This window comes from Emiliania huxleyi (genome assembly GCF_000372725.1).
Source record: "Emiliania huxleyi CCMP1516 unplaced genomic scaffold EMIHUscaffold_240, whole genome shotgun sequence".
Taxonomy (NCBI): Eukaryota; Haptophyta; order Isochrysidales; family Noelaerhabdaceae; genus Emiliania; species Emiliania huxleyi.
The window spans coordinates 120,861-143,132 of NW_005200249.1; the positions used below are offsets into that span (position 1 = coordinate 120,861).

The 22,272-nt window shown below is 68.9% G+C and overlaps 4 protein-coding genes across 4 annotated transcripts in view; 1 reads left to right on the forward strand and 3 right to left on the reverse strand.

The window, feature by feature from the left end:
• Nucleotides 1–672, forward strand: part of EMIHUDRAFT_115090 (hypothetical protein) — a gene marked incomplete at both ends in the record, with an annotated part of 3,353 nt that extends 2,681 nt beyond the window's left edge. The window contains one exon of the mRNA XM_005778681.1: nt 238–672. Coding sequence (XP_005778738.1) covers nt 238–672 — 435 coding nt within the window. The remainder of the gene's footprint in view (nt 1–237) is intronic.
• Nucleotides 673–3,281: 2,609 nt separating this feature from the next.
• Nucleotides 3,282–5,457, reverse strand: EMIHUDRAFT_457359 (hypothetical protein; the record flags this gene model as incomplete). Its single annotated transcript, XM_005778682.1, has 7 exons — nt 3,282–3,305; nt 3,505–3,709; nt 3,862–4,057; nt 4,141–4,227; nt 4,357–4,587; nt 4,691–4,819; nt 4,887–5,457. 7 exons carry the CDS (start codon nt 5,455–5,457, stop codon nt 3,282–3,284), a joined length of 1,443 nt encoding a protein of 480 aa, XP_005778739.1.
• A 94-nt stretch (nt 5,458–5,551) lies between these two features.
• On the reverse strand, nt 5,552–17,341 carry EMIHUDRAFT_236798 (hypothetical protein; the record flags this gene model as incomplete). The annotated part of the gene is made up of 38 exons (XM_005778683.1): nt 5,552–5,656; nt 6,019–6,097; nt 6,344–6,729; nt 6,815–6,949; nt 7,121–7,174; nt 7,253–7,411; nt 7,550–7,780; nt 8,116–8,262; nt 8,327–8,551; nt 8,641–8,913; nt 8,958–9,149; nt 9,463–9,495; nt 9,696–9,836; nt 9,994–10,222; nt 10,372–10,503; nt 10,628–10,719; nt 10,829–10,873; nt 10,960–11,145; nt 11,418–11,465; nt 11,538–11,735; nt 11,809–11,902; nt 11,969–12,066; nt 12,134–12,460; nt 12,529–12,674; nt 12,741–12,975; nt 13,035–13,115; nt 13,321–13,347; nt 13,504–13,800; nt 14,003–14,088; nt 14,155–14,393; nt 14,463–14,725; nt 14,977–15,216; nt 15,284–15,527; nt 16,122–16,267; nt 16,305–16,448; nt 16,718–16,765; nt 16,975–17,091; nt 17,246–17,341. 38 exons carry the CDS (start codon nt 17,339–17,341, stop codon nt 5,552–5,554), a joined length of 6,018 nt encoding a protein of 2,005 aa, XP_005778740.1.
• Nucleotides 17,342–19,299: 1,958 nt separating this feature from the next.
• EMIHUDRAFT_469011 (hypothetical protein) lies at nt 19,300–21,433 on the reverse strand (the record flags this gene model as incomplete). The annotated part of the gene is made up of 8 exons (XM_005778684.1): nt 19,300–19,842; nt 19,883–19,960; nt 20,056–20,346; nt 20,500–20,566; nt 20,610–20,662; nt 20,727–20,803; nt 20,881–21,019; nt 21,238–21,433. Coding segments are annotated over 8 exons (1,390 nt in total), but the record flags the coding sequence as incomplete, so codon positions are not given.
• Between the last annotated feature and the right edge of the window lie 839 nt (nt 21,434–22,272).

Sequence of the window (22,272 nt, forward strand, 5' to 3'; positions counted from 1 at the left end):
ATGGCTGGAGGGGAAGGGGGAGAGGGTGGGCTCGTCGAGCAGCTGCGGCGCACTTCTCTCGCATACCACCGGCTGCGGCGATCGCTCCGCACGGCCATCGCTTGGCCGAAGGGCGGCGCTAGCAACGGCGAGTCGCTTGCCGGCGCAGCACTAGCGAGTGAGGCGGCCGCCTCCGCCGCCACGGGAGGCACTCTCCTCACGAGCGCCTCTCTGGCTGCGCTCGAGATCGCGGAGCAGGCAGGCGCCAGCCCGCGGCTGCCTCTCGCGGACGCGGATGCGGCGAAGGCGATGGCGCGGCTGGAGGAGCTGAGGGCGAGGCTGCGGGAGCACGGCGTCAGCCCTCCCTCCCCCGGCGTGGCTGGCGAGCCGACCCCTGACCCACTCCCTCCGTGCGGTGCCGCGCTGTGCCACTCCCTCGACCTCGCCTCTGCGTACGGTCCGCATTGCGTGCCGACTCATTGCGTCGCCGGCTACGCCAACGCGCTCGACTGGATTTGCTTCAGCCGCGAGACGCTTCGCGTGGTTGGTGTGGCGCCGCTGCCGCCGATTGACGAGCTACGGCGCCACGTTGCGATCCCAAGCGCGGAGTTCCCGTCCGACCACGTCTCTTTGGTCGCAGACCTCGAGTTCTACTTGAGTCGACATGAAACTGATGCGGATCGCGGTGTGTAGTTCCGCTGTACTCTAAGCCTGTAGCTCCTCTTTTCAGCTAACACAGATTACAAAGCCGTATTGCGTATATGAAGGGGCGTATCCGTATGCCGAAACGAAATGCAAATGGACGCTCGAACGTATACTGGGCGAGAGAGACCGAGAGAGCTAAAAGTACGTACTGGGCTCAGAGGCGTCAGGGGGCGCTGCCGGCGGCTGGCGCTAGGTCTTTACACTTCGTAGGCATTGTGGGGTTGGCACTCCCATCGACCCTGATGACCTCCTGCGGTCTCTGAGATGGACACCAGTGGGTGTGGGACCACGGCCAGGATACACTCGAAGGCTGGGTAAGCAGTAGAGGTCGATACTCGACGCGTCACACATGGTCACAGTGTCGCGCCGTGTCGGCACGCTGTCGACAGGACGTCAAGCGACACCAGTGGCAGTGCCACCCAGGAGTGATCGGGCGGTCTCCCGTCATGAAAGAGCCACCATGTGATCCGTATGATGATTCCTGACAACCGCCTCAGTCAACTTTTGTCACAGTTCCCGCTCTGAGAGGTGCTGCGGGTCAGCTCGACAGCTGGAGCTGTGTCGCCGGCGTGCGGCGGCCTGCCTCCGCAGGCGCCTCCGGAGCCTACTCTGTGAATTCGCGGAGCGAAGAAAATTTCTCGCTCTCTTATGTATGTAAAAGAGGAATGCAGTCGAAAGGACAGGAGAGGGACGCGGCCAGAAAGAGGGCGGGCGCCGAGTTTCGAAAGCCGAGGGTGAACTGCTGACATGGTTTGCGATGAGCATGAGGAGCGATCCGAACGTGTGGTATTCGGGTGATCAGATTTTCGGGAGGGAAATCTCATCCTTTGGAGCTGCATGAGCCTTGAGACTGGGGCCAGATTCTCCAAGATACGGGGTGTGGACCGTGAGTTGACCAGGGGTTGTGCGCCGGGCCCTCCTGCTCGGCTCCAGCTAGTAGACAAGTGTTGTCATCAACAGAGTATAGAAGAATCTGACCTCGGGGCCGATGTGACCAAGCGCTGGTAGCGTGGTTTTACCTGACACCCATGGTCTCACAGTGTGCCGGCAGTCGCCGAGCATACGTGTTGGTGTCGGAGTAGTGGCAGCACGCACCACGCTCTTGCAGCGGAGCTTCGGGCCCGTTCGAGAGCGCGCATGCATCTGTATTTGTACTAAACAAACAAACACACTCTAAACAAAGATAAACGACGACGAGGGCCCTCCCGGGGCCGGGCCGCCGTAGAGAGGCCAACAAGATATATCTCGCGCTCTCGCTGATACGGATACGGCCCACATATCCAGACCGGGCTTGACAACACCGGGGGCCTTGGTGCCTCCTCTTTACTGGCCTCCGAACCGGATTCCGTCCTCTTTGCACGAGGGACAGATGTACTTTTTGCCGCTGGAGGTTTGGACGGCGTACCGCACCTCGTCGTCGAAGAGCTCACAGCCACAGTCTTTGCAATGGCCCACAAGCTTCACCAGGATCGTGGGCTGGTAAGGCATCGCACCTGTGGCACTGGCGTGTGGCGTTGTTGGCGCTGCAAGGCTTCAGCGTGTGCTGGTGGCGCCGGCGGTGCTGGCAGTGCGGGTGGCGCTGGTGGGTAGCGCTGTTGTTCTTCGGAAGACCGTACAAAACGCGTGCGCGTTCGGTGACCGGCAGGGGAGCTGGCTCAGCACCGCGGCACCATAGGCGCCGGAGTGGGCTGCCCCTCGAGGCCGTGGCAGGCGGCGGCGGCGGCAAGAGAGTGAGTGCATGTACAGCTCGACGAGAGGGAGCGCTTGCCGCAGCTGGGTGAGCGTGAGGGGGCGAGGTGGTGGCGCTCCTGGGAAGAAGAGGAGCCGTCGGAAGGTGAGCACTCTCGGAGGGCGTGTCAAGATTTTCACGCCGCATTTTCGTGAAAAAACTTTTCTTTTATGAGATCTGGTAACGGCGCCACACCCTTCACAAGAGTCGTGTATGAAAGGGACGAGGTGCTCACTCACTCATGTCGTCCGATGCCCAAGGCACCACTCCAGGACAGCGTTCCTCGAGGCGCCACAAACCTCGTAATCGTATACTCGAGTACGCAATATACGGCGTTTGCACCCAAGTCGTGGGGGGTGAGAAAGAAAGAAAACAGAGCACCCAAGGGAGGGATCGGGTAGGACGGGGAGAGCACGACGAGAAGGGGGCGACCGCGAGGTGGCACGAAGGTTTTTGTTTTTTCCTGTGGTCTGTGCGCGGACGGCCCGGGGAGTACGGAATACGTCCATTTTGGGGCCTCGTTTGGAATACGTATTCCGGAATACGTGTGGAATACGGCCTAAAACTGCAATTTTATACGGAATACGGCCCTTTTGGAGGTCATTTGGAATACGGGGCGTATTCACAGAGTAGGCTCCGGAGGTGCCTCTGAGATGGACATTTTTTATCACCATGGAGAACGCGTTCGAATTTTCGCTCGGGAACTTCAACTCTGCACGCGCACCGGCCAGGGCTGCACGAATAGTGCCAGTGAGGCTCGAGGCGCGAGTCGGAAGGCCGCGACCGTCGAGTGGTCCCCCAATTTTCCTACAATCGCTGTGAACCCAGCCACGTAATATGGTACAAGTCAACGGTACGGCGCCCGAACTCACACAAACTCAAACACGTAGAGCTACAGGGGCGCGAAACTCCCCCCGAGAGCATCCAAATGTACACAACCTCGTAGAGATGCGAGGTCAGCGCAGCGCCTCGGCGGTGCCAACGAGGCCGGCGGCCAGCCCCGTGACGGCGAGAGCGACGAGGGCGGCGCTCTCGGCCACGCCGCGGGGCGGCGGCGGCTGCGCGGGCGGCGGCTTCGGCATCGCCATCACCACCGCTCCGGCCGGCGTCTGCCCGATCTTCGGGATGCCGTCGGTCTCTCCGCGGGGGAAGCTGCGCAGCGCCATCAGCGCGGGGGCGACGTAGATGAGGAGGGAGCCGCCCGTGGCGCCTCCGAGCGCCGAGATCGTGTCGAGATCGATGCCGAGGGCGGCGACGCCGCAGAGCGCTGCGACCGAGGAGCAGACGACCGCGGGCCTGCTGACAGCTGCAGGTGAGAGCTCTGCTGTTCAGGCCCCGTGTGCCCAGCATGAGACCGCAGAGATGCCTGGCTGCCACCAGAGGGCGCTGCAGGGGTAACGACTCGCATCCCGGCTCATCTCGACCCCCTCCCGGCTAGAGTGCCGAGCCTCGCTGCTGCGGCGGGGGGCAGCTTGAGCATCTCGACGAGGGTCGTGCGGAAGGGCCTCTCGAGCAGAGGAAATTCGCACAGCACCGCCGCGCCGACGCCGAGCCGCGCCACCACCGCAAGCGGGTCCGCCGAGGCGTACGAGTTGAGGATGTTCGCGTCCGAGGCGGCGCCGAACGTGAGGTAGCCCGCCGCACCTGGGGACACGTCCACGGCCCGTCCCGGACATGCCCCGTCCCGGACATGCCCAAGAGCAGTAGGGCAGATGCCCCCGCCGCACCGATTGCGACGAAGAGCACAGCAGAGAGACCAAACGCGCTCAGCACGACCCGCCGATAGGCGGCCAGCTGGCCTCCGGACTCGCCCTCTGCCGCCTCGTAGGCAGCGACGCCGCCGCCACCCCTGCCGCCGCCACCCTTGCCGCCGCCACCCTTGCCGCCGCCACCCTTGCCGCCTCCTCCCTCGTCGCCACCCTTACCGCCGCCGATGCGGAGACGGCGCAGCAGCGGAGGGCTCAGGCGGCGCGCGTACTCGGCGAACTCCTCGTTGATCTCGGCGGCGCGCCGCAGCCGCACCGCAAGCCACGAGGGAGCAGCCTCCTCCTCCGGCGCCCCCGCCCTAGCGGCCTCCCCCGCCGGCTGCGGCGCCAGGGCCGTGAGGACGGAAGGAGCGTTGTAGTGCGCGAGGAAAGCATTCGAGACGAGAGAGACAAAGTAGGCGATGGCGCCTGAGGGGCGGAGCGTGGACGTGTCTTTTACGCGTCCCCGCGCCACTCACGGGCGCAGAGGCGACGGCGCCGGCCGAAGGGAGCGAGCCGAGCCCTCCTCCACCGCCGCCTGCTCCTCCTCCTGCCGCCTCTGCTGCTGCGGCGCCGGCGTCCGCTAGCGCGGCGGCGTCGGTGGCATCGTACGTCCCGTCAGCGAGGCGGGCGATCATGCAGAGGGCGGTGACGAGGACACCTTGGGGGGGGGGGGGGGGTCGTAGGCGTGTCGCTTGGGCCAACAGCGTGGAGCGGTGAGAGGGCACCGGCGACTCCAAAGTAAGACGCCGTGCCGAGGGGTGCGAGGGAGGGGAGGAGGCAGAGCGGCGTGAGGACGGAGGCGGCGCAGCCGAAGAGGACGGCCGCCCTCGAGACGTCCGCTGCCGGGAGCGCGAACAGCGCGGCGAGCAGGTCAGTGCCGGTGTCCGCGATGACGGTGGCGCAGGCGATCGCTGCTGTGGAGCAGAGCAGGAGCGAGGCGACGGCGGGCAAGGCCGCGAGCCGTGAGCCGAGGGTGGAGGTCCAGGCGCCGACGTACGATGGTTGCTCGGTCTCGACGCAGACACGGCCGATCAGAAGGAAGCCCCACGCGTTGAGGGCGCCGAAGAGGAGAAGGAGAGGCACCGCGAGAGCGATCGCCTCTGCGGGAGTGGCTCCAGAGTCGGTGAGGCGCGCGACGCCGGCAGGAAGCGTCAGCACACCGGTGCCAACAATGTTTTTGATAAGAGCCACGGTGCATTGCGACTCGCTGGCGCTCGGGCCGGCGACAGCGACGACGGCGGAGGATGACTTGAGCAATGGCGAGCGCAGCAGCGTGATGGCGTCAGCGACGACCATGATGTGGCGATAGAGACGACCAAGGTGTAGATCAGAGCAAGGCCGGCGATAGAGAGCGCGGCCTGGGCGGGGCTATCGAGGAGGAGCGGTGCGGCTAAGCAGACAGGCGGTAGAATCGTCCGTGCATCGTGAAAAAGAATTTAATGTGCCTCCGAGTGCTCCAAGTGCTCCAAGTGCTCCAAGGTCGCACTCCGCCCTCCTGTGTGGTGGCGGCGTGCCGTCCTCCCATCCCTCCCTTGGGTTGTCTGTTTTCTTTCTTTCTTTCTATTTGTGCCGTACTTCCAACCCCCAAGGGGGGGATTTTGTTTCTATCTCACACTGATCACTGACACTGTGCGGCGTGAGAAAAAGAATTTTGCTGCGGAGTGTCTCCTGCAAGCGGACTCTCTCTTACAAAAAGAATACCAACAAACCTAGACGGGCGCTACTAGGCCCGGGAGCCACAGACATGTGTGCGTGTCTCTCGACGCGCCGACTCCCAGAGCGCGCTCCAAGTACAGAGGGGCCGCGGAAGAGCAGGGGAGTAAAAAAATGGGAGCCCCCAGCCGCGGCGCCGGCGACCCACGCAGCACCGTAAGGGTCCGCCACAAATGCGCCGGGCCGCTCACTCCAGCGGAGCGACGTCATCTCCGCGCCCCGCCTCGGCGAGGAGCGTGCTCGCGTCTGCGCGGCGCGCTGTCAGGATGTCCGTGTCGATGGAGCTCTCGACGACGAACCGGTAGATTTGGACGGTGCGCTGCTGGCCGTACCGGCGGATGCGTCCGACGGCCTGGGAGGGGGGGCGTGGATGGGCGGAGGAGGGGGGGGTGCGGGGAGGGGGGTGTGGGGCGGGTGGGTGGCGGCGGCGGCGGCGGTGCGGCGGTCTGGCGGGGTGAGAGGGGGGCACCGCGCCTGCGTGTCGCACGAGTCGAACTCCTGCTGCGACCCGACGAGGAGCGGGTGGAGGAAGATCGCGTGCGAGGCCTGGGTCAGGTTGGCGCCGGCGGCGGACTCGTCGCGCAAGTTGAGCAGCAGCACGCGAGCGTCGCCCTTCTTGAGCGTGTGCTGCTGGAAGTCCTCAATCACCTTGGAGCGCTGCGTCGGCGTCCCCTTGAGCATCGCCACGCGAAGGCCCGCCGCAGTGAGCGCCTCGTGCACCTTCTGCAGCAGGTCGGGGAACTGCACGAAGACGAGCACCCGCTCCTCCTCCCGCGTGCGGCCGATCAGCGACGCGACCGCAGACAGCTTCGCGCCAAAGGCGCCGCCCGCGCCGTCCGCCGTCTCCGAGCCGAGCTCGCCTGAGGGACGCGTGTCGTGGACGTGTCGCGGGCGTGTCGCGGGCGTGTGCCGTCCGCCGAGCCGAGCCGAGCTCGCCGACGCGGATGACGCAGCCCGGCCGGACGGCGGCCTTGCAGCCGGGGTGCGGGCACTCCTGCCGCTCGGCGTGCTCGCACAGCGCCTCGTGCGGGCCCGCGTGGCCGCACGACGAGAGCAGGCTGAGCGAGGAGGAGGGCTGGCCTGCAGGCGGGGTCCGGGTGTGTGTGGTGTGTGTGTGTGGGAGGGGGGGAGGGGGGGGGGGGGGGAGAGGGGAGAGCGAGGCTCAGCTGGGGGTGTGGGAAGAGCAAGGCTCGGCGAGGGGGAGCTGGCCTGCGGCGAGGCCGGGCAGCGAGCCGCCCCGCTGGACCGTCCGCACCGCCTCGAAGAAGCGGAGGGAGCGCACGCGGCCGACGAGCTCCTTCTGCAGCCGGCGGAGCAGGTGCACCTGCCCGCGGGTTAGGGTTAGGGTTAGGGTTAGGGTTGGGGTTAGGAGGTGCACCTGCTCGCGGGCAGAGGTGTGAGGGGGGGTGCGGCGCGCAGCGCGTGCTGCGGCCGCGGCAGCAGGGTGCGCCTGGTCGCGCGTCCAGTAGAGCTTGTCCTTGAAGCCCTTCTCGTTGGAGGGGAGCGACACCTTGCCCTTTGCCCGAGCGAGGCCCGCCTGCACACAGCGGACCGGCGTGAGGAGGCGCAGGCCCGCAGCGGCCGCGGCGTGTCGGTTTCACGAGCCGCGAGGTGTCTAGGACGTGCGTAGGGAGTGTCTGCGACTGGGGGGTGTCTAGGGAGGAGTCGCCTTGACGAGCTGCGCGATCCGCCGCGCCGCCTCGTCGTCGCCGCTCGCCGCGACCTCCTTGCTCCGCCAGTCGTCGAAGTGGGTGCGCGGCATCAGCAGCAGCTCCTTCTGCTTGGCGTCGAGCTTGTCCGGCTTGTGGTGCGCCTCGAAGGCGCCGATCGCGTCGCGCGCGTACGCCGTCTGCCTCTCGATCTCGTCGGCGCAGAGCTGCAGCTGCGCCGTGCGGGTGGCGACGATCTCGTCGCAGGCGGCGGCGGCGGAGGTCGAGTTGCCGACCATGTCGAAGTGCGAGCAGCGCTTGAGCAGCGCCTGCGGGGCCGGGGGGGGGGGGGGGGGCAGCTCGCGGACGTGTCGCGGACGTGTCGCGGACGTGTCGCGGACGTGTCGCGGACGTGTCCCTCGCTGAGCGGCGCTCGAGTGGCGCCTCCTCGGGCAGGGGACCCTCGGGCAGGGGGGACGCCGTCTGCACGTCGGCCATATGCCACCAGCCATATGTCGCCGGATCTCGGCTCGATCTCGGCTCGATCTCGGCTCGATCTCGCCTCCTCGGGCGAGGCGGAGCCTCCGAGCACGTTCGCCAGCCGCGCCTCGCGGTCGTTCTCCGACTTGCACTTGGACTTGATGGTCTTGTGCGAGTTCTTCATGTCGAGCGCCTCGAGGTGGTTCTTGAGCTCGATGTAGAGCGCGCGCTCGGGCGGCGGCAGCGCGACGACCGCCGCCTACAGGGAAGGTTCCGAGAAGGGTCGTGGGCAAGGCTCCTCCGCGGCGCCGTACTTTGCGGACACGGGTCGCCTGCTCGCGCCACGGGATCTCGTCGATCTCGGCCACGTTCTGCCGCACGAAGCGGTCGAGGAAGTCCTGCGCGATGGCGTGGCGCGTCGCGTGCCACGCGGGCGTGTGCACCTCCTTGAAGTAGGCGAAGCGCTCTGCCGCCGACTGCTGCTTCTGCTCCGCCTTGGTCAGCTCCGAGGCGTCGCTCGAGCCGAGGGTGAGCCCGAGCCACTGCGCCTGCGGGACGGGTCGCGGACGTGTCACGGACACGTCCCGTCGAGCCGAACGGGGGGGGGGGTGACGGGCCGCTGCGCCGTCTTTGCGACCGCCGAGAAGCCAGACACGTCCGGCGTGCCCGAGAGGACCCACCGGGCGGCGGCCTTGACGCCGGTGACGATGGCGACGTTGTCGCGCTCGTTGTTGTACGTGAACTCGTCGATGACGACGCGGTTCCAGTAAAACATCTCAACCGGCAGCGCCTGCAAGTGCTTCCAGTCCTTGGACGCCTTGGTGCCGTGCAGCCCCCACGGGTCCTTCTCCTCTGGCTTGGCCGCGCGCTTCGCCTTGGCGGCCGGCCTCTTCTTTGCGGGTCGCTCCTCCTACAGGAGAACCATGAATCACTGAGGAAGGGGGGCGCCCGAACGATTCCGGGTGATTCTGTGTGACTCTGGGTGATTGTCGGGTGATTGGGGGTGATTGGGGCCCGCTCCTCCGACTCGGACTCGTCGTACTCGTCCGACTCCGCCTCCTCCTCCGACTCCTCGTCCGAGTCCGCAAAGTCCTCGTCCGACTGCGACTGCGCCGGCGCCGGCCGCTTCGTGCCCTTGCCGCGCGCCTGCAAGACATGTCCCGGACGTGTCATGGGCATGTCTTGGCAGGTCCGCTTCGTGCCCGCGCCGCGCGCCGCCGGCTTGGGCTTGGCCTGCGTGCGCGCCTTCTTGGGCGGCGGCGCCTGTTCACAGAGCAGCCGCTGTGAAGAGGCAGCCCTCACACCGGTCGGCTTCCTTCCGGCGGAGAGCGGTGCGCGCCTCCTCCTCCTCCTCCTCCTCCTCCGCCTCCTCCTCCTCCGCCTCCTCCTTGGTCTTCGCCTTGGCCGCCGCCGCCTTCTTCTCGGCCGCGTAAGTCGCCTTCTTGCCCTTGGGCGCAACGGCCATCGCCATCGACTCGAGCTTGACGCCCGCCTGGCAGGGAAGGATGAGAAGCTTCAGGGACGGCTCCGGCTACGGCAGGAATGTGGCCCCCCTCTCAGCCACACCTCGGCTGCTCTCGGCCACACCTCGGCTGCTCTCGGCCACACCTCGGCTGCTCTCGGCCACACCTCGGCTGCTCTCGGCCACACCTCGGCTGCTCTCGGCCACATCTCGGCTGCTCTCGCCTCGACGCGGTTGGCGGTGTTGCCGAGCGACTTGCCGATCACCGACGCAGCGGCCGCCTTCTTTTGCGAGGCGCGCCCCGCGCGCCCGTCCGCCACGCGCCTCTGCGCCGCGCTGAGGTCGCCGCTCGAGAGGGAGGCGACTTGCTCCTGCGGTGTCGCCGAGGCGTGGTCGAGATCTAGCCGAGATCTAGCCCGACGCCTAGCCGAGGTGCTGGGGGGGCGGGAGGGCGGGGGGAAGGGGGCGGGGCGGGGGGGGGGGGGGGGGGAGGCTCGCTCCTGCAGCCCGCCGAGCGCCTCGCCGTACGCTTGCGTGAAGTGGCGGAGCGACGCCTTGCCGTTGGGCAGCGCGCCCGAGCCGGCGAAGGCGGCCAGCCTGCAGGACGGTCCGGAGGAGGGTCGGAGGGGGGTCGGAGAGGGGCTCCAGGTGGCATCGTCCGGCTGGCGAGTCGCGCCGTTCGAAGTAGAGGTCGTTGCGCAGCAGCGTGATGGCGCACACGACGACGTCCGCCTTCTCGAGGTCCTTGACTGAGTGCCTGCGGAGGAGGGGTGGGCAGGAGGAGGGGTGGAGAGCGCGTGTCCTCAGCCCGCCCTTCTCGAGGCGGCCGGCGCACTTGTTGACGTCCGCCATTTCTAGGAAGTGTCTAGGAAGTGTCTAGGAAGTGTCTAGGAAGTGTCTACGCACTTGTTGACGTCTGCCATCGTCGCGAGGACGACCGTGTTGAGCGCGCCGCCGGTGAAGCGCTCCACCTCGGTCGGCCACTGCCGCAGCAAGTGCGACGGGGCGAGGACGAGGGTCGCCTTGAGCGGGATGAACCTGCGGGAGACGCGGCGCGGCGCGTCGAGGACGTGTCCCAGCGGGGCAGAGGCGGGCTCGAGGCGGGAGTTTAGGAAGTGTCTAGGAAGTGTCTAGGCAGAGGCGGGCTCGAGGCGGGAAGCACCCGTCGCGCCGCAGAGGCGGAGGAGGGGGGAGCGGCTCGCGCGGGGCCGCGTCGATGAGGGCGACGGTGATGACCGTCTTTCCGTACCCGACCTGCTCACACACTCGAGGCGTGAGCGAGGCGCCGCTCACAGCGTGAGGCCCACTGCTGCGGCGCTGTTGCCTCGTCGGCGAGCACGCCGCCGCGCACGACGCGAGGCACCCGCGCGCGCGCCTCGAGCCGCCAGTTGAGGGCGGGGAGGGTCGCCTGCGGGACGCGCCACGGACGTGTCGCGGACACGGCCTCGCCTCGAGCCTCTCGTCTGGGCGTGGGAGAGCGGTCGCCTCGGCCACCTCCTCCTCGATGAAGGGTGCGGCGCCCTCCTCCTCCTGCTCCAGCATCCACGAGAGCGAGCGCTGCTGCTCGGGCCGCAGCGCGAGCACCTTGCCCACGCGGCCCTTGAAGGGGCCAAAGTGGGGCGGCTGGGGCGCGGCCGGGTCGTGCTTGTTGGAGGAGAGCGTCAGCGGCGGCAGGCCCTCCTTCGTGTCGCAGTGGCGGACGATGCGCCACGAGAGCTCCGCCGCGGCGGTGTCTCCGCCGACGGGCACGAGTGCGAGAGCGCGCATCGCGAGGGCGAGCGGGTTGGCGGACACCTCGAAGCGTGGGGCGAAGCGAGGGGGGATGAGGAGAGGGGAAGCGGGACGAAGAGGCGCAAAGGACGGGAGGGGGTGTGAAGAGGGGCGGCGGTCACCTCGAGCTCGCCCAGCAGCGCGCTGCCGACGCCCGGCGCGGGCGCGGCGCGCTGCTTGACGCCGAAGGCGGCGGGGCGCCGCTTGAGCGCCTGCTCGTACGCGCCCGCCTGCACCGGGTCCTCGAGCGCAGAGACCTGTTCACAAGCGCACCGGCGTGAAGAGGCGCCGCCAAACCGCACCTTGCTCACGGGCCCTCGTGTCGCAGCCGCCTGCCCGCGCGAGCCATGCGCCCACTGCAGCTTGGGCATCGCGGGCGCGCAGACCTCGCAAGGCGACCCGCCCGCAGACCAGGCGGCGAAGGCGTCCGCCGCACCGAGGGCCGTCCACTCCGAGATCTGGGGCGGCAGGTCGAGCCGCTCGGTGATCCACGAGATCGCCTGTCGAACCATCGTCAGTCATCATCGACCTTTCCTGCGCCGGAGCCACCCACTCCGCGGTCCGCGAGACGACCTCAAACTTGCGGCGCGACTTCGAGACCGCGATCTGCTCCCACTCGCCCTTCGGCCACGCGGCCGCCTCCTCCTCCGAGAGGGGGACGGCGCACCTGCTCACGGCCAGAGTGTGAGAAGCACGCAGGCCGCAGCTCTCACTCGGCGAGGGGCGGCCGCACCGCACGACCGGCACCGCCGCCGGCGCGGTGGCGGAAGCGCGGGAGGAGGCATCGAGCAGGAGCTTTGGCGGCGCGGCGGGGTAGGCGTGCTTGGCCCCCTCGTACCCGACGGGAGAGAGCGACACCTGTCCACAGCCTGCGGCGTGAACGGCGCCTCTTCACAACCTGATCCCCGGCGGGAGGCAGCGACGCCTTTGGCGCAGCCGCCCATGCCCCGCGCACGATGCAGTGCACCGCCTCGCTGCGCGACGCCGGAGGCGAATCGCCGGAGGTCCACGGCCGCCACGACGCGTCGAGGGAGGCGACCGTGCGGCGCGTCTCTCCGTACCCGACCCGCTCCGCAGACGTGGCAAACACGACCGAGTCGTGCTCCGCAGCCCCGATCCGGTGCGGGTCGAGGAAGAGGAAGAGCGGGGCGCCGTCACCCACCCGCCGGTGCAGGCAGTTCATCGCGCCGCCGCACTTCTCGAGCAGCTCGTACTCGCCGCGCACCTGATCACACCTCGAGCCGTCAGCGGACGCCGCTCACACCCAACCCGCAACTCGCGCTCGCCGCGCACATCCACGTCGAAGAGGCGCGCGGCCGAGTCGGCCATCTCGACGCGCCACGAGCGGAAGCGAGTCGACCCCTTCCACTCCGCCTCGAGCCCGATCGACGCCTGCCACGACTCGACCGGCTCGCCGACCGACGCGACCGTGACCGACACTTGGCGCAGCACCTATGGGACATGTCCCGGACACGTCATGGACACGTCTCGGTCGCGGCCGAGACCCGGCTCTTGGCGCAGCGCCGGCAAGCACAGCTCCCACGCCCCGTCGAGCAGGCCGGCGGCGGAGGCAGGCACGCGCATCCGCGCGACGGGCTGGAGCAGCAGCTCGCGCAGCACGCCCCGCTGCGGCGGCGGAGAGGCGTACGCGAGCCACTCGACGCACTCGCGGCCGAGGTGCATCACGACGCGGCCCTTCTCGGAGCGGAAGGTGACCGACCACGACTCGCCGCGCGTCGCCTGAACGGGGGCTCGGAGAAGGGGTCGGGAGGGGCGAGGGGGGCTGGCGCGGCTCGCACCAGCGTCGCCTCGGCGTAGGTGAAGCGCTCGCGCTCGAGCGCCTTGACTGCCGCCGCCCAGCCGCGCCACAGCGCCTCGTCCTTCGAGCTCGCCGCGTCGCGCTGCCGCGGCGGCGACTTGCGCGCGGCGGCAGCGTCGGCGCGGCGCGGCGGCGAGAGCGGCGTCGGCGGCTCCGCCTTCTTCTTCTTGCCGAGCAGCCTGTCCATCGGCCCGACCTGTGCGAGGGAGAGGGGGACGCGTCACACACGCGCCGCGCGGCCGTGTCGTCAGCAGCAGCGGGCTCACCTTCTTCGCGGCGGGCTTGGCCTTGGCCTTGCGGCGCGGGGCGCCCTCCTCGTCCTCGTCCTCGTCGTCGTCGTCGCCGCCGCCGCGCGTGGGCGAGAGCAGCTTCGCCTCGATGCCGGCGGGGAGGAGCGCGCCGGCGGGCCGCATGCCGTCCGCGCAGCCGAGCCCTCCGAGCGTCACGACCATCGGCAGGGCGGCGGCGAGCTTGGCCTCGAACTCGCGCGGCGGAGTGCGCGGCTCGGTGACGGGCGCCATGTCGACGTGCTCCGGCCACGACTCGGGGCATCCCGACTTTGACTTTGTCGTGCCGCACTTTGCGCAGCGGACAATGTCGCTCGCGACGCGCGTGCGACCCTCCGAGGCGCACATGCGTGCCGAGCCCGCCGCCTCGGCGAGCAGCTGCGCCAGCGGGCCGACGCCGCCCTCGCCGAGCAGCGCGAGCGGCTTCTCCGCCATCGCCAACCCGCCGGCGACGTCCGCCTGCGTCTCGCTGCTGCCGGTCGAGGTGACGTGTCTAGGAAGTGTCTAGGAAGTGTCTAGGAAGCGTCACCTGCGTCTCGCTGCTGCCGGTCGAGGTGACGAGCCCTCCCGCGCCGGCGGCGGCGGCGTCGGGCTTGGGGGCGTCGAAGGCGCGCAGCGTGTCGCGCGAGAGGAGGAGCGCGGCGAGGATGCAGGTGCCGACGATGGTGGAGGACATCGCGTTGCCCGCGAGGTCGGCCATCTGGTCGTTGTTCTCGCGCGTCAGCAGCAGGTCGTCCACCGGGATGCCTGCACAGGCACCGGACGCGTGATGGACGCGTCCTCGGCATGCCGGCGGCAGGCCGTCCGCCGGACTGCCCTGCAGCGCGAGGACCTCGGGCCCGACGATCGGCCCGCCGCGGTTGGTGACGTACGGCACCATGTTCGGCGTGAGGCAAGGGCAGACGCCCGGCCGCGACGACGCCGTGGACCGGTCGACATTCTGCGACAGGTTCCAGACGAGCGTCTTGTAGTTTGCGTCCTGCCCCTCGCGCGCGAGGCGGAGGTAGTTGATGTCGCAGAGGTCGACCACGCGCTCGACCTGGCTCTTGAACCTGTTCACACCGGGGGGGCTGTGAAGAGGCAGCTCGTCTCGCCCGGAAGCACTCTCCGCCCGAAGGCACCAGTCGTGCCACGCAAAGTCGGGGCCGGCGCAGTGGCCCTGCGACACCCACTGCGTGAGGGGGCGCTTGGCGCCGAGCTCCTCGTCGGTGCGCGCGCGTTGGTGGCGCGTCTCGCAGCGGCCCCAGTCGACCACGCCTCGCTGCTTGGTCGGGTCGATGTGGGAGAGGTCCTCGCGCGCGGTGTGGACGCGCGGGTCGTCGGTCGGGAGCAGGAAGGCCTCGAGCGAGGAGGAGGCGGGGCAGGACAGCTCGCTGATGGCAGCCTCCCAGCGCGCGAGCTCCTGCGGGGCGTGTCGTGGACGTGTCGCGGACGTGTCGCGGACATCTGATGCCCCGCCGCCTCCCAGCGAGCGAGCACCTCCTCGCCGACGACGCCGCTCTCGCCCGCGCCGCCCGCCTCGCCCATCGGCGCGTCGCCGAGCGCGGCCGCGCGCCGGTTGGGCGCGTGCGTGTCGAGCGCGAGGAGGTAGATGCGCGTGCGCGTGTGCGGGATGTAGTGGTTCTTCGTGTCCACGCGCAGGAAGGTCGCCGCGTACCCCTCCTTGGCGTAGTAGCCGACCATCTCCTCCCACGGCGCGCTGCACACGTTCTCCTGCACCACGATGGAGGGCCGCGTCCGCTTGACCCACGCGAGCATGCCCCAGAAGGTCTGGCCCGACTCGCCCTTCTCGTCGATCTTCTTCTGCTTGTTGTTCATCGTCGAGTAGTCGACGCACGACGTGCCGGCGATCAGCACGTCCACCTCGCCCGGCACCTGTTCACAGCAGTAGGTGTGAAGAGACGCTGTTCACACCTCCATGTCTGTCCACCTCGTCCGGCACCGGCCGCGTCGCGCCGTACGCTGTCGTCGCCTCCTCGTCGCCGAGCTCGCGGATGTCGCGGAAGAGGAGGGGCGGCGCGAAGTTGCGCTCGATGTAGGCCTGCTTGAAGGGCTCGATCTCGCACGAGAAGACGTGCTCCACCGCGATCGACTGCCCGCTCTGCGCCTTGAGCGCGCCGCAGATCATGTCGAGCGCGAGCAGCGGCGACTCGGTCCCGGAGCACATCGTTGCGACTCGGAGAGGCCTGAGCCGAGGGCGAGGAGAAGGGGTCGGGGAAGGGTAGGAGAAGGGTCGGAGAAGGGTCGGAGAAGGGTCGGAGAAGGGCTGCACGCGGGAGAGCAACGCGAGGCGACCCCTCGGCCAAGCCTCGCCTCCCCCTCGGGCAGATCTCGGCTCGACCCCGGCTCGATCTCGGCTCGACCTCGGCTCGATCTCGGCTAGACCTCGGCTCGATCTCGCCTGCCCGCCAGCTCGCGCGCAAGCCCCTCGAGCGAGCGGCCCTCGAGGGCGGCCCCCTTGCACGCCTGCTGCGCCTCGGTCCGCGTCACCATGTCGTCGAACATCTGCTGCGGCTTGACCAGCACCGGAAGGGCCTTTGGGGGGGGGGGGGGGAGGGGGGCCTCCAGGGCGGTCAAAAGCGGGTCCAGGGAGGGTGCGGGGGAAGGGTGCGGGGGAAAGGGGGAAAGGTGGACGGGCAGGGTGTGGGGGGGGAGGGGGCGGGGGGAGGGAGGGACCCAAGGGCCGGGGGGGGAGGGGTTCAGGAGGTGAGGTGGAGGTGTGTGCACGGGCGGGGTGGTCGAAGGCGGGAGGCTGCGCCTCGATCTCCTCGGCGCTCCACCTCTTCTTTGCGAGCGGCTTGTACCCGCTCCCGAGCGCGGCCCGCTTCTTCGGCTTGAGCCGCGGCTTCGCCTCGAAGACGGCGTCGCTGTCCTCCTCCTCCTCGTCGTCGTCATCGCCCCCCTCCGTCGCCGGCAGCTTCTTGGCCTGGCGCGCGGGCGCCTACAGACATGCTCCCGAAGACATGTCGTGGACACGTCCCGGCATCGTGGGGGCCAGGCGCGGGCGCCTTCTTGGCGGCGGGCGGCTTGGCGGCGGCGGGCTTGGGCTTGGCGGCGGGCTTGGCGGCGGGCTTCTTCTTGGGCGGCCCCTTCTTCTTCTTCGGCGCCTGGCAAGGCGGCGCGAGTTTGGTGCGAGCTCTGATGTGCCCCCCACCTCTCCCCCCCCTCTGCGGCCCGCCTCCTCGGACTCGGACTCGGACTCGGACTGGGGAGAGTCGGAGGCGGAGGCGGACTCGTCATCCTCGCTCTCCTCCTCCTCGCTCTCCTCCTCCTCGCTCTCCTCCTCCTCCTCCTCGGAGCTCACCGGCGCCGCCCGCCGCCCTCGCGCCGCCCGGCCGCCGACGCGCGGCTTCTCTTCAAAGTCGTCGCTCGAGACGTCCGCAGCGCCGCCCTTGCGGCCAGAGGCAGCGGCGCCGGCCGCGCCCTGCGCACAGAGAGGGAGAGGACGCGCCCTGGTGAGTGGGCAAGGCCGCGCGTGCGACGCGGCGCGCAGCGTCTCGCTGCTTTGTCGCCTGCGCTGCGGGCGACGGCGCCGCCTTGTCGACGCGCCGCTTCTTGCTCGCGGTGCCGAGGGTCTTGGAGCTGCTCTCCGCCTGCGCGGAGGGGAAGCGCGGGGTGCGGAGCGGACAGCACGCCGCGCCGCGACTCGAATGGGGTGGAGCGCGCCTTGCCCTTTGTGTCGGCTGCGACGGGCGGGCTCTTTGCCCGCGCCTTTGCCTGCTTGGCGACCTCGACCATATCCTCGACCTTCTTGCGCGAGTACAGGCCGGGCTCCCTGCGCGGCGCGCGCGGGGCGGGTCGCGCCGCGCGCCGAGCGCGCGAAGGCGCTGCGGTGAAGCTAGGGCGCTCGGCGACTCGCGCTCGCAGTGGCGGGCAGCGCGCACCCGTCGGACCACTCGACGACATACTGTCCGTCCTCGAGCTCGGTGACGCGACCATACTGCTCGCCGGAAGTGTAGACCTGGCAGACCTCCGCGCGGAGCAGAGGGTCCGCGGGCATTTTTGATGACTTGGCACCCAACGACTTCGCTCGTCGCGGTAACTCGCTCAATTCCCGCGCCCAAAAGGGAAACAAGAATTTTACACTGACGCCGAGAGAGAGAGAGAGAGAGAGAGCAATTTGGTGAATGGCCGTTATCCGTTAGTGCGGACGTCGCCGCGGCTCGCCTCTGCCGCGGTGGCTGCTGCGCGCACGCGGCGGCGCCGCTCTCTCGCGAGACGGCTGGCGACGCGGCTCGCCGCCGACGTACGGTGCGCTCGTCCGACGGTCCGCGGCGTGGCGTGCGCGGCGCTGAGCGCCGCTCTGCGAGCGCCTCTGCGCCTGCACTGCCTGTTTCTGTTGCTGCTGGTGGTGGTGGTGCTGCTGCTGCTGGTGCCGATGCTGCTGCTGGCGCGGCGCGGCTGTGCGACTGGGCTCGACGCGCGCGTCGCGAGCGTCTGACGCGGCGGGCGGCGTCGGGCAGGTGCGCTTCTCTCTCGGGTGGTGGTGGTGGTGCTGCTGCTGCTGCTGGTGGTGCAGGTGCTGCTGCTGGTGCGGCGCGGCTCTCCGACGCGACTCGATGCGCGCGTCGCGGCTATCTGACGCGGCGGGCGGCGTCGCGGGCGGCAGCGGTGGCGGCTCGACGGTGGAGGTGGAGGCTGGTGGCTGTGGTGGACTTTGAGTTTATTTCATGGTCGTGTACGGGGACCGGGGGGTCAACCGGGAGGCAGGGGGTTCGACCTGGCGACGGAGGACCGTGGGCCATCGCGGGGACGGGCCCGCCGGAGGCGCGCCCGGTAGATCCGGATGGTCTCACCCGGTGGATGGCACCGAGGCGTCTGGGACGCTCAGCTCTACCTTAAGCTCCTGAGGGGCGCGTGGTTCTAACCACGTAGTAGGACTACAGCCCACCACAGACACACTCCCTCTCCACACGTGTGCACACACCCTCACCCTCTCCTCTCTCCTCTCTCTCTCTCTCTCCTCTCTCATCCTTGTCTGCTGTCTGCCTGACTCAGGCACTCAATCTGCCGATGCGTGATTGTGTGTGGGCTGCTCCGAGGGGGCCCTGTGCAATCCGATGGGTAGGGAGTCTGTGCCCGGGCGGTGTCCGGTGCGGAGTCTCTCTCTGATCCCACCTGTGGTGTTGGGTGTGAGGTCGTGGAAGCTTCGATCCCAAGGGGGGGAGCCGAGCCCACTCATAACCAACTCTCAGGGGCAGTAGGTGGGCGAGCCTCGAGCGCGCTCATCTCGATCGTGAAGGCGTCGCTACGCGCGGTCTTCCGCGGGGGGAGCTGCGTCGACGGGTGCGGGACCGCGGCGCAGACAGCGCTGCGGCGATGCCTCCGGCCGTTTGCGGCGGGCGGCTTGCTGCTCGCTGCATGGCGAAAAACTCGTCTCGCCACACGCCAAGGGCTTATGCTCTGGCGAGACGTGAGGCGCATGCGCCCAGGAGGGGAGGGCGCATGTGTAACGACACTGCTAGAGATGCCTTTCGGGGCCCAGAGATAAAACTTCTGTGATGCCATGCGTGACCTAGTAGTGTCCCCAGCTATGGGCGTGTCCACGTTGGAGCCAGGTGTGGTGTGGGCGCGAGAATAGCTCCGCCGTTCATGGAGGCAACCGATGCGAGTCGACTGGTGTGTGTCGTCGTGGTTTCGTATCAAGAATTCTCTCTCTCTCTCTCACTGACGCCGCCCTCGGCACGCGACTGGCGCGCACTGGCACTAACACAGGTACACCATTCGAAAGAAGAATTCGATGTACGCCACTTCCTTTCCTTGAAATATCCCACTGTGTAGTGCGGTGCCCCGAGCGGCGCGGCGAGGTGTGCGCGTCCGCTGGCCCCTCCTAATTTTCTGTTTTCCTTTCCGACGCCCGAGGGACGGACGCCCGCTATACGCGCTAGGATTCCTAAACATGTAATTGGGGAGACGGCTAACGTAGCAGCCACCACACTCTCCAATGTGCAATGTGTGGTGGCGTGCCGTTCCCATCGTGGTCCCCCAAGTCTTCCCGACCTAACCCTAACGCTACCGCCCCCTCCCGCCGCCGCTCCCCCGGCTCGGCCGCCCCGCTCCCGGCCGCCCCGCGCCTCCCCCCTGCTCGCTCTCGTACGCCAGGTCGGCGCGGGCGGCGAGGAGCGCCTCGCTCGCGGCGTACAGCTCGAGGGCGCGCCCCATCCACCTCCGCCCCTCCTCCTCCGTCTCCGCTACCTCGCTCGCCGCCGAGCACCCCTCCGCCAGCGCGGCCAGCACCTTGAGGTTGGCGGGCGGCGTCTGGCCCCGCCGCCGCGCCTCCGAAAAGACGCGGAACGCGCCCTCTGGCCGCCCCGCCCGCAAGTAGTGCCGGATGAGCGAGTTGCGGGTCAGCGCGTCGACCTCGAGGCTGCCGCCGCCCTCTCCTCCTCCCCTTTCGCCTCCGCCCTCCCCCTCCCCGCCGCCCCCTCCCCCGGCCGCCGCCTCGTACAGGTCGAGCGCCGTGTGGATGGCGCCTCCTCGCTCGCACGCGTCGAGCAGCAGCTTGACGGTCACCTAGTGAGGAGGCAAGCCGGCCCGTCACCCGCCAGCAACTAGGCGGGCGAGGAGCGGCTTTGCGCGTGGCCGAGTCTGGCAGCGGCCCGCCCGGCGAGCGGCACGCCTGGCGGGGGCATGTCGCGGACGTGTCGGGGACATGCACATGCACAGGACATGTCGAGGCCGAGCTAGCCCTTGGCCCGCCTCGTACTGCCGCACCGCCTCCGCCGCGTCGCCAACCTCGCGGCAGCCGAGCAGCATCGCGTTGACTCGCTCGGTGTAGAGGGGGACGCCCGCCTCGTCCGCCCGCCGCTGCAGCGCCGCGAGCGTCGCGAGGTCTCCGCGCCGCGCAAAGGCGTTCATCAGCGCGGTGAGGGCGGGGCGGGCCTGCGGTGCGTGTCGTGGACGTGTCGTGGACGCGCCCTCCGACACGGTGCCTCGGCGAGGGTCGTGCCGCGCCTGGCCGCGGCCGGGGGAGGCGAGGTCGGAGGCGAGGTGCCGCTCGAAGGCCTGCGGAGAGAGAGAGAGAGAGAGAGAGAGAAGAGGGTCGTCGCTCGCTCAGTCCCCCGGCGAGGTCGGGCGGGGGAAGCGCTGCTGCAGGGCCTGCAGCGCCCGCTCCGGCTCGGAGGCACGCGCGCAGGCAGCCACGTAGAAGCGAGCCACCTGGAGAGAGATGGGCCGAGGTTGCGCGAGGCTGCGCGAGATCACGCCCGGTGGCAGCCGGCCACGCCTTTGGAGAGAGAGGCGTGCCCGCGGAGGCGGCGGCGGCGCACGCGCCCTCGTACGCGGCGCGCGCGTCGTCGAAGCGGCCGGCGTTGGCCGCCGCCTACTCTGGTTCCATAGCGGCTCATCTCGGGTCGGCCTCGGAGCGGCCCTGCGCTTGCCGCCGCCTGCAGCAGCACGCAGAGCTGCCACTCGCAGAGGGGGTCGTCCTCGCCCGCCGCCCTCATGTCCGCCTCGATCCGGCCTGCGGTCAGGGGCCAGGGGTTCAGGGTCAGGGGCCAGGGTCGGGGGTCAGCCTCGCGCGCCGCCTCGATCCGGCGCCTGCGCGAGCGGCCAGCGGCGCGACGCCAATCGAGCCGACGGCGTGGAGAAAGGCGGTGTACTCGGGCTTGGCGAGGGAGGCCGAGCCCGCCGCGTCGAGCCGGGTGTACAGCCGCCACGCCAGGTCGCTCTGCTTGTTCTGCGGGCCGCGGGCAGGGGGGTTCGGTGCGGGCAGGGGAGGGTTGAGAGCTGGAAGGCACGGCTGGGCGGGTGGCGGGAGCGGCGGAGCCGAGCGGTCGCGGAGCGGTGCGAGCGGATTTGGAGCGGGAGGTGCGGCGACTGGCAAGACGGCGACGCATCCGGCGGGGCCGCCGCTCGAACGGGCGGCAGGGAGCTAGGCGGTGGCTGTGCATGCACCTCTGCGAGCCGCTCGAGGCAGTCGGCCAGCCCGGTCCGGGCGGCGGGCGAGGCGGGCGACGAGGCGAGGCGCTGCAGCACGCGCACAGCCTCGTCGTTCGTCACGGGAGGGCGGCTGCGGCGGCGAGTGGCGAGCGAGCGGGACAAGCAGGGAGGCGCAGCGAAGCGCGTGGCGCGAGGCAGCGTGAGCAACATGGGAAATTCCAGTGGCTTTTTTTATTTCTGAGAGCGCCTTCGTTGTTGAGCACTTGAGCACTGGATAGGGTCGATTCCGCATGGTACGGGACCCCTCGATCGTCTCGCCCTCAATGTCCAAACCCAATGGTCCATTGCGAGCGGTCCTTCGGTGGTGTTTTTCTTGCACTTGTGCAAGATTGGGCGTCTTCTGCCGCAGTCCCTTTGATTGTAGGTACATTGTTGGCAAATCAAGACACAGAGCTCACACAGACAGAATCACAGCGGGAGGAAAGCGGCGAGTCGCAATTCCAGGGGTCGTTGTGGCGTGTGGGTCGGCGGAGACCATGGCCGCGACCTTGTAAGATCCGTCCCCCGCCTCTATAGGTGACGAGACAGCCCTTCTTGGCGTGTGTGTGGATTAAGTCCGCAACCATGTCCTGGCTCATCGCCCCGGCCTTTCCCGAGGCATCCGCCATCAGCACTAGCGCCTGTTGCATTGTGAGCATGCCGCTGCCCGACGCCATCTCCATCGACGTGCCGCTGCCCGACACCATCTCCATCAACGGCGCCTGCCATTTCGCGCTCACCGGCCCCTCTGCATCAGCACGGCCTCCAGGAAGGCCGCCAGGAAACCAGCCGTCCATCAACAACTTCATCGCCTGGCGCCGAGACACGGCGCAACTCAACTTAAATTCAACTTCAAATTCAAATCTCCCACCCTTGCGGTTCGAAGGGATAGAGTCGGCCAAGTCGGGAAGTAAGTTCGACGTGGGGGGCTCATCACTAGTGCGTCTTGGCAGGGCCAACAGGCTCGAGGGCGGAGGAGGGCGAGAGCAGAACCTGCTTTTCGGTCTCCAT